Raw genomic sequence first — 15,776 nt, 5'->3', positions numbered from 1 at the left:
AGGGGACAGCTTTTTGGGGGTGGAAAGTGGCAAATCGGCTGAGTGGTGCCTGCTGTGCTGTGAGCTGGGCCCACGGAGGGAATGAGGCCCCCCCGCCCCTGCTGCTCCCCAGTTTATAGCCGGCCCCTGGAAGAGGAAGGATGTTCGAAGCTCTCAAGAGCCCTCCTCCGGGATGGGTGTGACAGAGCTTCTTGCCGCTGGGGACCCAGCCAGATGGTGCTCAAATGTGCAAGGGTTAAACACAGTTCCCAGGGAAGGGGTAAGTAGAGCCATGGCTGTGACTCAGCCAGAGCCTCTTCCCTAGGCCCAAGCCCCAGTTTCTGCAGCCTGTGTGCAGCACATGGCCAAACCTTGCACCAGGGTTTAAATTACCATAAGTAGGCTTACCTTTCCTTCAGTAGGGGTGGCTCTGTGTCCAGAAATGCCCTTCAGAGTGGACCAAGGCTGAGTGACTGCATTGTATGTCTGGGAAAAGCTTCTAAGCAAGGCACCCCTGCCACCCTCCTGCCCTGGGATTCAGTGTAGTGTGACTGTAATGCATGTAACAGCAGGAGGAACCAGGGGGTAGGCTGCAGAGCTATTCTGACTGTTAATTTGGACTGCCCAGAAACCCTCAGGGATTAGGTGAGGGGTGGGCAAGGGGAAAAGGAAGAGGAAACTTGAGGCTGAAGTAAGGGAAAGGGAGCAGCGTGCACGTGGAGCCTGGTCAGCCCCGCACAGAGGAGCGCGCAGCGGAGCTGGAGATCTCACTGGCTCGGTCAGCTGGGACTGTGGGCTGAAGGAGCTGGACTCAGACTTGGGGCCAACTTCAGGCTGCTGTTTGAGGCTCTAGGGACTGAAGGCTGGTTTGGCGACACCTCTGGAGGTGTATGGGGAGAATTAAGGTGCTGAATGTGTTACCACAGGATTGATGTTTCTTTACCTCCCTCTGGCCCTCTGGCTTGTGACCCTAACCACTATGATTTTCTATATAAAAGTGGGAATTCTCCCTTGCTTCTTGTGCCAGTTTCTGGGGCTGCAGGGTTGGCACAGCAGCAAGGAGAGGGCAAGGAGCTTGCAAAAAGGAGTCAGCTAGGAAGTGGAGTGGAGCAACAGCCCTTGGCAGTGGGGTCCTGTGCCTGCCAGCAGATGAGTCCTATCATCAGTCCATTGAGCAATGTGCAGATGAAATGCTGCTGGAGCTGGGCTGATTCCCCCTGGGAGGGGAGCGGCAGCCTGTGCGGGTTCTGCGCCACTGTTGTGATGGTGGCATCTGCGAGCTCTTCCGTGAGGAAGGCCTCGTTTCCCATACTAGGCCACTGCAGGGTCCAGGATGGCACACATACCTGTATCACGGAGAGGCAGTTGCCAGGTTGTTGATGACCAGGACCTGGCTGTGGTAGTAGAGGTTGGGCAGGGGCTAGTTCCATCCATCTAATTGTGCCTCCGTCTCCTCACTGTGGCCTTACCAGTTCTTGGCTAGATAGGCTGGCAGGCCTAGGAAAATACTCGGGGTTTTGAAGCCATCATGGCACCAGGACAGGCCTCCAAAAAAAGTCTGGGGAGTGGGGAGGGAGCTGAACATCAGCCCCAGGTGCCCAGCAGAATTGTGTCAGTTTTAACCTAGTTGATACAGGCTAATACCAGAGTGGTATTGGTCACGATGTCTTATGGTTACTGAGAGCCCCTTTCTTGGGCAGCAGTGTGAACCTTCCTCACCAGCAGCTGACCAGTAGGATCAGGCAAGGAAAGGAAGGATGGAGAGCAGCTGAGTAAGGACCCTGGACTGAAGAAAAGCAGACTCAGGGAACTCATGGGCAGGATCCCCTGGAAGGCCAGTCTGAGTGGGAGAGGAGTGCAGGAGACCTGGCTGTACTTGAAAGAAGTCTTACCGAGAGTGCAGGAACAAACCATCCCAATGCACAGGAAGACTAGCAAGTACGGCAGAAGACCAGCTTGGCTTAGCAGGGAGCTCTTCAGTAAGCTAAATCACAAAAAGGAAGCTTATAAGAAGTGGAAACTTGGACAAACAACTCAGGAAGAATATAAGAACACTGCTTGGGCATGCAGGGATGAAATCAGGAAGGCCAAAGTTTCATTGGAGTTGCAGCTAGCAAAGGATGTGAAGGGGACCAGGAAGGGTTTCTACAAGTATGTTGGTAGCAAGTGGAGGATCAGGGAATGTGTGGGTCCCTTACTGAATGGGAGAGGCAACCTAGTGACACAGGATGCAGAAAAGGCTGAAGCACACAATGCCTTTTTTGCCTCAGTATTCACAGGCAAGGGCAACTCCCAGATTACTGCACTGGGCAGCACAGTTTGGGAAAGAGGTGAGCAGACCTCAGTGGTGAAAGAACAGATTAGGGACTACTTAGAAAAGCTGCACACTTACAAGTCCATGGGACCGTATGGGATACACCCAAGGGTGCTGAGGGAGTTGGCTGACATGATTGTGGAGGCAGAAATGATCCTAGCAGGATGCAGGGCCTGGATGTGAAGAAGCCTGTGGCGACGGTGGTGGTAGGAGGGTGGCGAGCGGCCGAACACGTAGCTGGCAGCAGTGGCGCAGAGTCACCAACACTAGGTGGGCCCTACAGGAGGGGCCGCGGCCACTCTGCCTGGGTCTACGGGGCCCCCCCAAAGCAGTCGTCCCAATTTGCGCCCCCCTCGGGATGGCCGTGTGCAGCCATTGACCATCATCTTTGAAAACTCATGGCAAGGTCCAGGATGATTGGAAAAGGGGAAACATAGTGCCCATATTTAAGAAAGGTAAAAAGGAGGATCCAGAGAACTACAGACCAGTCATCCTCACCTCAGTCCCTGGAAAAATCATGGAGCAGATCCTCAAGGAATCCATTTCTAAGCATTTGAAGGAGAGAAAGGTGTTTGGGAACAGTCAGCATGGATTCACCAAGGGCAAGTCATGCCTGACCAACCTGACTGCCTTCTATGATGAGGTGACTGGCTCGGTGAACGTGGGGAGACTGGTAGACTTGATTTTAGCAAGGCTTTTGATACGGTTTCCCACAGCATTCTTGCATGCAAGCTAAGGAAGTATGGGCCAGAAGAATGGACTGTAAGATGAATAGAAAATTGGCTGGTGCATTGGGCTCAGAGAATAGTAATCAATGACTCAATGTCTAGTTGGCAGCTGGTATCAAGTGAAGTACCCCAGGGGTCAGTCTTGGGGCTGGGTTTGTGCAATGTCTTCATTGATGACCTGGAATATGGCACAGAGTGCACCCTCAGTAAGTTTGCAGATGGGGGGAGTAGTAGATATGCTGGAGGGTAGGGCTGGGATTCAGAGTGACCTAAACAAATTGGAGGATTGGGTCAAAAGGAATCTCATGAGATTCAACAAGGATGAGTACAAAGTCCTGCACTTAGGAAGGAAGACTCCTATACACCAGTACAGGCTGGGGGCTGACTGGCTGGGCAGCAGCTCCGCAGAAAAGGACCTGGGGGATACAGTGGACGATCAGCTGAATATAAACCAGCAGTGTGCTCTTGTTGCAAAGAAGGCTAATGGCATACTGGGCTGCATTGGTAGGAGTGTTGCCAGTAGGTCAAGAGAAGTGATTGTTCCTCTCTATTCAGCACTTGGTGAGGCCACATCTGGAGTCCTGTGTCCAGTTTTGCGTCCCCCAGAGAAGGGATGTAGACAAATTGGGGAGAGTCCAGTGGAGTTCAGTAAAAATGGTAAGGGGGCTGGGGCACATGATTTATGAGGAAAGACTAAGGAAACTGAGCTTACTTTAGTCTAGAGAGGAGAAAACTGAGGGTGGATTTAATAGCAGTCTTCAAGTACCTGAAGTGGGATTCGAAAGAGGATGGAGCTAGACTGTTCTCACTGGTGGCAAACAGCAGAACAAGGAGCAATGGTCTCAAGTTGCAGCAAGGGAAGTTTAGGTTAGATATTAGGAAGAATTTTCTTACTAGGAAGGTAGTGAAACTCTGGAACAGGTTACCCAGAGAGGTGGCAGAAGCTCCATCCTTGGAGGTTTTCAAAACCTGACTAGACAAAGCTGGGATGATCTGGTTGAGGATGGATAATCCTGCTTTGAGCAGGGGTTCAGACTAGATCAGTGGTCTTCAGCCCTTTTATGGTGAAGATCACTTTTTGCAAGTAAAGAGCACCCCAGGATCTACCGCGCCACCCCCAGCCCCCTGCTCCATGAACTCCTGGACCATGGAGTGTCCCAGACCTGGCCAGGCCAGGGCACAATCCCACTTCTGTGCCGTGGCTACGCTGAGCCACGACCGTCTGGCGGGCAGACGAACAGCCTCTGCCGGGCTGTGCCCAGCAGTGGGAGCCCCCCCAACACACCCCTGGACTGCAGAGACTTCCAGACTTGGCCAGGCCACAGGGCCCAATGCCACATTTGTCTGGTCGCCAGGTGGGCACAGCTCAGTGCAGCTGCAGCACAGAAATGGGATCAGGTCCTGGCCCGGCCCAGCCAGGTCTGGGAAACTCCATGGTCTGGGGTGCATGGGGCAGGGACTCCCACTATTGGGTGCAGCTGCATAGGCCCCGGGGAGCCATTCCCCTCCCCCACCTGTGCTCCAGGTGCAGTGGGCAGCCTGCAGCAGCGGCTGCCTTGACTCAAACACAGGTGGTGGTGGTGATTGGGGGGGGGCGCACAGGCTGCTGGGGCCTCCGCCATGCTTCATCCAGTGGCAAGAGCCCCTCCCCTGCATGCCCCTAGACCATAGAGAGTCCCAGATCCAGCCGGGCTGGGGCCTGTTCCCAGTTCTGTGCTGTGGCTGCGCTGAGCTGCGTCCCCCCAGCAGCCAGACAAATGTGGCATCAGGCCCTGCGGCCTGGCTGAGTCCATAAGTCTCTGCAGTCCAGGGGTGTGTTGTGGGGGGCTCCCACTGCTGGGCGCAGCCTGACGGACGCCTCAGGGACCTATGCCCCCCCACCTTGTGCTCTGGGCGTAGCGGGCAACACACAGCAGCAGCCACCTCCTCCTGGAGCACAGGTGGGGCATAATCCCCCCCCCCCCCACATCCCTGGACCACAGAGACTTCCAGACCTGACTGGGCCAGGGCCTGACATCATGTTTGTCTGGCCACTGGGTGGGCACAGCTCAGAGCAGCCATGGTACAGAAGTGGGATCAGCCCTAGCTTGGCTGGGTCTGGGAAGATCTGGTCATCCAGGGGTGTGCAGGGGAGGGAGGCTCCTGCTGCTGGACACAGCCCAGCAGAGGCCTCAGGGGCCTGTGCCTCCCCCACCTGTGCTCGGGATGAGGTGGCTGCTGCTGTGTCCCGAGCATGTGTGTGTGGGGGGGGCAGAGGGGGGCACAGGCCCTTAGTGCCTCTGCCAGGCTGCATCCAGCGGTGGGAGCCCCCCATGCCTCTGGACAACCAGATCTTCCCAAACCTGGCTGAGCTGGGCTGGGCCAGGCCCACCCCCACGAGTCCCCACTGCTGTGCTGAGCTGTGTCCGCACATAGCCAGCTTGCAGTGGAGCTCAAGGTGTAGTGGCAGTAGCCTCTGCTGCCTCTGCCCCCAAAGTGACGGGGGAACCCCCCAACCCTGGAGAAGCCCCCTGGGCTCCAATCCTCCCACCCGGCTGGGCTGGGGTCCTACTTACCTTTCCCTGCTCCTGGCTGGGCTGCAAGGTCAGTGGCTTGTGGGGGCCTTGATCTGGCCCCTGCCCCTTCCCTCCCCCAGATGGACCTGCTGGGGCTGGGGGCGGGTGCGCACATGCACACATGCCAAGTTCTCCCCCAGCCCAGGGTCGACCAAAAGAGGCTCTGGAATCTACCTGTCAATCAGGATCAACAGGTTAGTGACCACTGCACTCGATGACCTCCTGAGGTCCCTTCCAACCGTAACTTCTTTGAGTCTATCCCATCTTAGAGACTCTCCTGGAAGATGCACACAGGAGTCTGTGCTGGTGGAGGGAGCTGCGTTGACGTGCGTGGTCCCTCAGTTCCTGGCAGGGTGCTAGGCGGTTGAGCAGAGTGTGAAACAAGCCCATGGTACAGGATGGCTTGAGATATTCAAGATACAGATGAAAACCAGATGTAATTGGTCTTGACCATTGTATAAAAGGAGAATTGTAAATCAGGGGAACTTTGTAGTGGCCTGGAGGGGCCTGCATGGTGTTGTGCCAACAACCTTGTCACAGGTACAAAAGCCTTAACTCCTGGTCAGATGCAATTAGGCCAAAACGTTTTAGGGCTGTGCTTGTAGACAACTGACCTGGTCAAATCTTTGCTACCGAACTGAGTCTGTGGTCTTCTTTAAGACAAGATTGGTGTTGGAATCGCCTGACTGCAGCTTTGTCAATACCACAGTACTGCCTGGCCCAGGATTGGGGAGGTCCCTTTTAGGACATTGCTTTACCCTTTGCAATGCAGCTGGAAAGGAAGCTGTGGCTGCTGCATAGCTCAGATGGAGAGCCACTCTTTTTGCAAGTCCCGGAGACCCAGAGGGATTCTGTAGCCTGTGGCATTGGGTCTCAGCCAGTTCCCATTCCCCATATCAAATGTAGGAGGCTGAAGAGGGGATAGCTGGGGGGAAAGAGGGAAGGTGGAATCACCCCAGGCCTTAGTCCATGGTGGGCCGACAGCCCCTCCACAGGGCAAGGTGGGAGTGGTCGGGGATGGGGGGGCTTGCCTGTGCCACGACAAGGAGAGGGCCCCAGCTGTGTTTATTTCCTTGTGCCTGAACAGCTTAAAGGGTGAGGGTCCAGGAAGCACTTACATGCTGGCAAATAGGGTACAGTGGGTGGTGGACAGGGAGGGGGTTCATGTGCACAGATGCTCCTGCAGGAAGACCCCGCTACTGTGACGCTAAGGTGTCACTCGCCCTTGGTGGGTTGTTGGCTTCCGGGAGCAAAATGTTCAGAGGCAAAGCAGGCAAGAAAATGCCCATCCAGACAAATAAGGCTCGTAATTTAATTGTCATTCCTTAAATACAGGAGCTGGGGAACATCTGAATCTTCATTCAGAAGTACAATGCATTCAGCAATCTTGGTCTATAGGTTTTGCAGTTAGCTTGATAATCACAGTCTCTCTCTCAATCTCTACAGATACAGATAAAAAAGTAAGCATTTTATTTACATACATGGATTTAATGTAGGACAGGGGGATAACCACCCCTGTTCTTCAGAGGCCAGAGGCAGTGACATTGTCAGGGCAGGCAGCAGGGCCCCCAGCACGGAGATGAAAGCACAGAACCTCCAGTGCAAGGAGAGCTGGGGGAGCGCCATCCCCCTCTAGGCTCTTGCTTCCTGGACGAAGTGGAACTTGTCCGACAGCAAACACAAGGAAGCAAAAAGTAGATGCCCCAGTGCAGGGCACAGGGGTTTGGATGGGAAAGGTCACTCAATGCTGAAGTGAGGTTTGTAGAGACAAGGGCTGGCTACAGAACGTGCTGGATCCTAGTGCTGGTTCCCCACCTATGTTGTTCTCCAACCTGTTAAATGGATGGGTGCAGCACTGCTAAGACAGCCCCTGGGACAGCATCACTTTTGGGCAGTCTCTTACGCTCAGAGACTGAAAACCAGCACTGTCAAAGGTCTGACAAGAGCACAGTGCACAGACGGGTTTAGCCTAAGGATGGCTGATGGGCACAGAGACAGCTTTACTGTCACGCACTTACACCATTAAGAAAAAATGCCTGCGACACACAAGGCAGAGGCCATGTGGGTCCCCAAGGGGTTGCTCTGGCTCAACAAGTCTGCACCTAGGCACATTTTCACCCACTGGTTCAGCACAGCTCCTCTGGGACCATGACATTAGCTATGGATATTCTCCTTATGGGTTTGTGAGATGGTCACCCAAGGCACAGGGCTAGTCTACTCTGAAAGGGCGAGCAGACTGGAAAAGAAGATGGCAAATAACAATACTTACTCTCATGGAAACCATCTGCCTTTTCTTGTTACCTACTCTGCTGGTCTGAAAATTGACGTGCGGCCACTCCGGTGAAGCAGCAAAGAAAAGCAACTGGGCCTCATGTTCATGGAAGAGGCCAGGATTTACCTCTTGGACATAACTCAAAACCCAAACTCACAGGGACATGGAAGGTCCTAGCCTTCTCTGACAGCTTCTGGGACAAGCCCAGAGCCACTGCCATGCATGAGGAGATATCCACATTCCCCATGCCAGGAGTAGGTTGTTGTTCCTAAGAGAGAACAATTTATTTGCTCATTTTCATTGTAGACTGAATTTTCATTGTATAATGTAAGGAACAGCTAGCTGTAGCTGGTCTGGAAGATGCTTATCCACTCTCAGTGCTACTCAGCATGGATCAGCCCCCTGGCTCCTAACCTGAGTGGACGTATTAGTGATTGAAGTTGAGTGAATGGAGCTGGAGGGCAGCAGATGAGGACAAACACTGCAGCCACTGCAGGGAAGCTGTCTAGGGTTGTGGGGTGTACTAAGGATTGAGCTGTACCTGGAGCACCAGAAGGGACCCCAACGCCTGTGAAGCTGGGGTCATGAGCATTTGTAAAAATACAGAAGATCATATTCAGAACAGTTCAAAAAGTGACTGCTGCCAGGAAAAAAATGCATTTCCCAGCACAGCTGCTTTATCCTTATTCATTGGTATTGATCTGCCTTTTTATGAAAGATTCACATTAGATATGCTTCTCTTAGCCTTAAGTGCTTGAATAATTTTGTGCCCTTGGACAGAGGGCAGGCTGCATATCAGATACATTTCTATGCTCCCAAGAAGTATTCACTTTTTTCCTAGGGTACAGTGGTTACAAGGAAATGAAATCTTGTAGCAGAAACCACAAATCCACAGCTTTGTGCAGCGTACTGTAAACATCTGTGGCTGTGACATCAAGTCCCCTGCTGTGAACCACTTTATTTGACAGCACCTAAGGAGCAGAAGCATCCCAAAGGGATTGCTCTAAACAGCAATGAAATGCAGTCCCCTCTGGAGTGGAATGTGGCAGCAGTCCCAGCGGCACAACACAAGAGTGTGGGACAGGAACTGCATAAACATGCCACGTGCTTGTTGACTGTCATCATCCCAAATTCCAGCAGTAGTTACCAGTGATCAGAGCATTCTAATGACTTGCCCAATTTCTTGCTGTGCTCATGCTCTTTCTGTGATGAGGCTAATCTTTAGAAGAGAATGGGGAAGTCAGCAGTCTACCCAAGTACTTCATCTGGGAAGAAGGAATAAGCTGCTAAAATCAACACTTCCCTCATTGTTACCGGTGCAAGGAGGGGATGAGTGAAGGATGTACACACAGACTCAGGCTGAATGTTAGGGGAAGTTGGTCTCGTGCTGTGGCTGCCAACATGTTGGGCATTCGCAACAAGAATGTGTGTGTACAAAGACAAATGATTCTCAGCAATACACCTCTTGCTGCTGGATTTCAATTGCTCAGTTCCACTTTTTGTGTACAGCTGGCAATGATGCTTGACAACTGTCCTCTAAACACACACAAGATAAACTCCTGTCTGCTCCAATGCTTGACTGAGGCAAGACAAGCTCTTTCAACTTTATCATAACAAATTCTAGGCAGCTATGAAAATCAGGCAGCTAAAACTAAAGCTGAATGCATCTTGGACAAAGATTACCAAAAGGACTGGATTCTGAACTACAGCGAGCACTAAGAACTAATCTGAAATGTAAAAAACATAAAAATGCATGAAATACATAACATGGATCTCTTTCAGGTTTCATTATGCTAAGTTACCACCTCCCATTTTGTGCTTTTTTTCTGCCAGTCAGAGCGACTCTCAGGTCAGTGCCTTCAGAGTCAGTGCACCACTGCCATTCCAGAACAGCCGCATCATCCGGTCCATCCTCAGGGATGCTCCCAGTGAAGCCAACTGACACCAACAGAAGCTTGGGCTGAATATAGACTATAGGACATGGCAAAGCAAAAAAGCCCACTGAATGGAACTGAGTGGGCTCCAGGCTTGTGCCAGATCCACTGTGAACATCAACAGCATTGCAAAAGGGCAACATTAGGCACTGGAAATAAATACAATGTACCCTGCCAAACTGCGCAACCCAAAGGGGTGGGGAGGCGACTGGCTTGCAGATTAAAGGCATTCACAGCTGCTGTCAGTGGCCTGGATGGTTCACATTGAATAAGAGAAAATAAAAAAAACAAAACAAAGTACATGAAATTACAGGAACAGTCAGGAGATGCATGCACTAGTCCAAAACAATGGTTTCTAACCTGCCTAGGTGTTATCACAGACTAGTCCTCCAAGCTCACATTAGCCAGATCCCTGTGAAGCCAGCATCACCTTTTTCTTTTCATAATAATTCTTCCAGTTAAGCAGTACATAGGCTAAGTTGGAATATTCAAGCAAACTGCATGGGAGCCTGAATTCATGGAGAACAGTGGTGCTGCGCATGTTTGAGGTGGTCTCTTCTTTGAAAAAGGAAGCGCAGAGGCTAATCATCTGGGGGGCAGGGGGGGGTGGGGGGGAAATGATGGCTTTCACACTCTTCCCAATCTGTGACTTTTCTTGCATTCAAAATAAATGTTATGTAAGAAGCATATGTTGTCTTGCAGCGATATTTTAAACGATTTCTCTAGAACATCTTGACATGATGGACTCTTTGATGCAAACCATACTCTTCACTTTGCTTCAATAAAGCTTAAGCAAGCGAACAGGAGACTCGAAGTTAACAGTGAGTCCAGGCAGACAGTACGAACAATTAGGATCGGTAGTCCTTTTTGCTGTATGGTTTATTGCCCAAAATACTATCAATCTCGTGTATAATGGAAGAGGACAATTTTGGAAGAACCTGGACATAAACAAACAAACAAAGTTAAAAGCGAAGGTGACCTTGCTCTTAACTGTACCTGACAACCCGCATGCTTTGAAGTAAGAGTGCCCTAAGAAAATCCCCAAGTCTGGCATATAAACTCTGAGTTTCGCTTTGTGGTCCTGAGAGGAGTAGGGGGAGAGTAAGGAGAGCATGAACTCGGGAAAAGTGCAAGAGAGTCATTAGCAAAATGCACCCAGCTGTATATAGCGTTTGTAAGAGCTATGCAGTGCCAAATGCAAAACCCTTCTGGGTTCACTACACATGCATATAAAAACCAGCAGCACCTACTGTAGGATACCTGGCACCAAACGTGCCTTAAATTCCAAATGTATCCTTTTACTGTAACAAACGTAATAACAACTGAACAAATAACAAATGCAAGCCTGACAACAGAAAGATGTTAAAAGTTGCAACATCTACATATATACATTATATTTCTCCTTGGTAGATCACGAACTGATAACCAGCTTTACTGTTCCTGATACTCCTTGTATCCTAAGTCTGGTGAGCAGCAGATTGACTCCACCTTCTCTGGAGCCTCTGGATGGATCCAGTGTGGTTGTATCACTTCTTCCTCCCAGCCAGTGCTCAGAGCAGGATGCATGCCTCTATGGCTCTCTACCAGCAGGAGACAGAGCTCACCCAGGCCTGGTCAGTCAGTGTTTTCAATCAGATGGTCTGGTGCAGTATCCTAGATTCTGCTTCTGTTAACTGAGTATTGCCTCAGACCACTCCCTCAGGGTCCAACTCCATACACCCTCCAGCCTGATTGCTAGGGTCCCATTTTTTCCCCCCCTCTCCTTAACCTCAGTGGTTTCTCCTTGACTGCCAGCAGCCACCATCTCCCTATGGAGCATGCTCAAGATGCTCTGGCTGATCTTACCAAGATGGAGGCTGTGGCAAAGTGGGAACTCCCTGACTAGCCACAGTGCTAGTCTCCTCACCTGCCTCTGGGCATGCCGCCTGCCCTTCTCGCCTGCCATGCCTTGATGACACATAATTCAGATGTTAATTAGGTGGGAGACTGCCCTTCGAGTGTCCTGGTCTCCTGGGCCTATGCATGAAGCTCCAACCACCCCTATACTGCATTCCCAAACCTCGCAGATGTTCCTAACAGCTGAGCTCTGCTCTGGCCTGAGGCTGGGCTCAACTCATGCCAGTGTTAGGCCTCTCGCTACCTGCCACACTCATACCGCCTCCCTCTCACTGAGGCCTCTCCCACTCCACCACCTCTCACATGGTCTCTCTCATACTGCCCCTTTGCGGGGCCACTCTCGTACCGCCCCTCGTTTTCCTGGGGCCACACTCACCCTGCCCTCACCCGAAGAGTCCTGGGGCTTGTTTCCCTGCACTCTCTGGCCAGCAAGCGCGTGGCCTCTTGGGCCTCTGCTGCGACCCTCATTCGAGTGAGTGCTGGGCGGTTTGCAGAACACTGGAGTGACTCTGCCTCTAGTTCCTCACTGAATCACTCACCCAGCTGCTCTGAATTAGGGGGCTCTTGACTTGCCTCATTGTTTATCCAGGGCACTTCCTCAGCTGCTCCACCCAATCAGCCTCTGGCCCACCTGTGGCCTCAGGCACCTGAAGACTTATGTGGACCTAACCTGGCCCCCATGTTAGCAGGGCCTACCCTCGAGCCCCCTGATCACCCACTTCGCGCTACCCTTGAGCCCCCTGCTCACCGGGACCCACTTCGTGCTCTTTCCTCCCAGGGCCTTGCTACACGCTTTTCTCAGCATTCACATGTTGCCACTATATCCCAGCCCTTAACTCTGGCCTCTCTCCTTAAGCTCTGAGCCCCTCATTCTCACTGGGCTCCTTCCCCCCACCACACACACAGTCAGGGCTCCTAGCTTCTGAGCACCTTGCCTCTTCGCTAGGCTCCATGCCCCTTGCTAGGCTCTCCAGGCCTCCCAATTGCCACTCTGGTGCAGGCTGTCAGGTGCCCCACTGCACCCCGCTCTACACCTCCGCCTCCACTGAGGCCCATATTCTGCCCCCCTCTGCTGGGGCCTGGGGTCTCTCCCCCCTCCCCGGCTCAGGTGGCCACAGCTGTACCTGGTCCCAAACCACCTATGATGTTAACTGTCCCACCTGAAGGTGTGGGCTGGGGTTTAGGCGCCCCTACTCGCCTTCTACTGGGGTGGTAACTGGCCTGGCATTTCTGGGGGGCTGTTCTGCCACAAACAGCCCCACCAGGCCACCCATCCCCAGCAGGGTGCAGTTTTAGGTCTTGCCGAGGACCAAGAGACTCCTAACCAACCCCATCAGCTCTTGCCCCGACTTCCTGGTGTTATTGGAGCAGCAGCTTCACCGGGAGATGTTGCTTCCTTGGTGCCAGGCAGCAGAGTGCTGCCTCCAGCTCTGCTGGCCTGAATCTTAAAATGGCCACTCATGAGAGCTGGGCCTCACCTGCTGGTTGCCTCTTCAGGCTCTTAAAGTGGCAGACACCAGAAGTGCTCTGCCACACACCCTCCTCCCTTAGAATAGTTCCTGGGGGAGGTTCCCCTACTGCTCCACCAAAACAGGTTCCCTTCAGAGCCTGTGAAAGCCCTTGAGTGGTGAGCACCTCCAAAGGTGCTCCACCACAGGGGCATTTTGAAAAGATCTCTTGTACAGTATAGGGATGGAGAGAGGTTGGGGGAGGGAGGGCAGCAAGAAAGCTAACTGCAGGGAAGCTCAGGATCACTAGACTGACGTGTCACAGTTTGTAGGATGCAGCACCTCAGGACCACAAAGCCTTTTCCTTTCCAAACTGAAAAACTCTGTGCTTTGCTGAGGGGAAGGATGTGATAGAAGTCTATAATATCACAAAGGGCATGGACCAAGTGAACAGGGAACTGTTGTTCACTGAGTCCCAGAATACTAGACCTAAGGGACACCTACTTAAATTAGTAGGAGACAGATTTAAAAGTAACAAGAGAAAGTACTTTTTATGCAATGTGTAGTTAACTTGTGGAATTCATTGCCACAGGAGGTGGTAGAGGCAGATAGCATAGCCAGGTTCAAAAAGGGACTAGACAAATTCATCTATGATACATCTATTAATATGTGTTGAATGGAACAGTTGAAGATGTTTCTTCTGGCATCTCTAAACCAATAACGGTGGACACCAGGCAGGGTAATGAATAGGAGACAGATCACTTTAAACCAGGTGTGGGCAAAATATGGCCCATGGGGCAGATCTGACCTGCCAAGGGGAGCAGCCTGGACTATGGCACGTACGGCTGGTCCTGCCACCACCAGGCAGGAACCACTGGGCTGGAGCAGTGTGGTGGCTGGACTCAACTTTACGGCAGCCCCCGCAGCGGTGGTTCCTTCCAGCTGCCGCCGCTAATGTCACTGCCACCACTGGACCCGGCCCTGCTGCCTGGGCACCCTGGCTTGGGCAACCCACACCCACTGCTGCAGGCACCAGATGCAGTGGGCGGGTGGGGTTTCCATGGAGACTGGCCTAGGACCCCCCTGTGGGCAGGATGCGTTTGGCTAGGCAGATGGGATGGGGTTACAGGTTGGCAGGGAACAGCATCTGGGAGCAGGATGGGTGGGCAGGTGGTGCCAGGGCTGGGATCACAGGGTGGTGACAATGCAGGGCCAGGGCCTGGGGCAGAACAATGATTTGCTACCCACGTGTCCCTGCAATGAGCACCAGTTCCATGAGCAGGGGCATGTGAAGAGCGGATTGCAGCTCTGTCCTGTGCCCTGGCCCTGCACCCAGATCATCCTGCTCCCCACCTCCCTGTGACTCCATCCCATCCACCCAGCTGTGCATGCCCTGCCCATAGGAATCCCAGGCCGGTCTTCATGGAGACCCTGGGGCCGGGGCTGGGGCCAGGGCTGGGATTGCCAAGTGGTCACAGTGTGGGGCTGGTTGTGCGGGTGCTTTGTCTGGGACAGAGCCACTTAGGGAATTTTGGTGAATTTTGGTGACTGGGTACAGGGGGGAGTAGGAGGGATGCTGACCCAGCCTGCCACAGCTCACCAAAACGCCATAAGTGGCCCTGCAGCCAAATAATTGCCCATCCCTGCTCTAGACCTATCCAGTTCAATGCTTTCCCTTTAGCATCCACTTCTATCACTGTTGGAACAGGATGCAGCCTAGATCATTGGTCTGACTTGGTATGGCCCTTCTGATGTTCTTATACATCACAGATTCTACAAAACTGGTGTTGTGCCTTGGAAAACATAGACTTCACCTGGAAACCAAAGGCAGACAGAGAAAAAAGAGCAGAAACTCTATGAAAACAGCAAAACACCAAAGGACAAGTAAACCCTGGAATTCACATCCTCTCATCGCATACTATTTATCTGCTAGAAGGGCGAATGGGTCAAACAGCTGGTTTCTCATCATTTTGAACCAGTTAAAGCAGAAATAACATTTTCCATAGCAGACTAAGGACCCAAACAGAAGCTCACTGTCAAAACCCTCGGATCAGCCCCACAAAAGCATGAAGACTTCTGTTTGGTGTCATGGCTTGTAAACCTTCTCTTTTCTGATTTATCCCTTGTAATGGTCATCATGACCACCTGCAGCACCAGTGGCAGTTGTAAAATGCTTCTGGTCAAACAGTATACTGCAACTGCTTTAACAGATAATGTAACTCGAGAGCTGTATATAGTTTCCCTAATACTCCAAGCAAGCATAAGGTCCTTCCTTAACTGGTTAGCAAGGAAATGTTACCTCAGAAAAGTTGTACTGTATATTGGGACTGACCTGTATTGCTCCAATATTCTCCATTAACTGGTCTGCATTGGAAGCGCCTAGCAACACTGAGCTGACTCCTTCATTTCTCAGACACCAGGCTGGAGTGACAAGAAAGGGGATGGGAATAAGCAGGGAATATTCACTAAAAAACACAGTGCAGTTTCTAAATTCAAGCATGGGAGGCAGAAACAGCCCTTTGTTTTCTGATCATAAGGCTAAGAGCTGGCCCAAGAGTCCTGCAGCTCCAACACCACATTGCCAGGTGCTCTGTGCAGTAGCAATCATTAGTGGACTGGCGTGACTAGGGGACATGCAGGGGCGGTAGGG

At 52.0% G+C, this 15,776-nt stretch overlaps 1 protein-coding gene across 13 annotated transcripts in view; it reads right to left on the bottom strand.

The window, feature by feature from the left end:
• Positions 1-6,710: 6,710 nt before the first annotated feature.
• The window catches only part of KCNAB2 (potassium voltage-gated channel subfamily A regulatory beta subunit 2), an 86,450-nt gene continuing 77,384 nt past the window's right edge, over positions 6,711-15,776 (bottom strand). For 9 of the 13 annotated variants that reach the window (XM_025206387.1, XM_025206390.1, XM_025206389.1 and 6 more), the window contains 2 exons: positions 15,459-15,547; positions 6,713-10,720 (listed from right to left, as the gene is read on the bottom strand). In XM_025206387.1, the coding sequence (XP_025062172.1) occupies positions 10,631-10,720; positions 15,459-15,547 (179 nt within the window). In that variant the 3' untranslated portion in view covers positions 6,713-10,630. Of the gene's footprint in view, positions 10,721-15,458; positions 15,548-15,776 lie in introns of all 13 variants that reach the window. The other 4 variants (XM_025206396.1, XM_025206394.1, XM_025206386.1 and 1 more) reach the window with 3 other exon arrangements.

The sequence above is a fragment of the Alligator sinensis genome, unplaced genomic scaffold, assembly GCF_000455745.1.
Source record: "Alligator sinensis unplaced genomic scaffold, ASM45574v1 scaffold322_1, whole genome shotgun sequence".
Lineage (NCBI taxonomy): Eukaryota > Metazoa > Chordata > Crocodylia > Alligatoridae > Alligator > Alligator sinensis.
The sequence above is the reverse complement of the archived record's forward strand: the minus strand, read 5'-3'. Positions and strand labels throughout refer to the sequence as shown.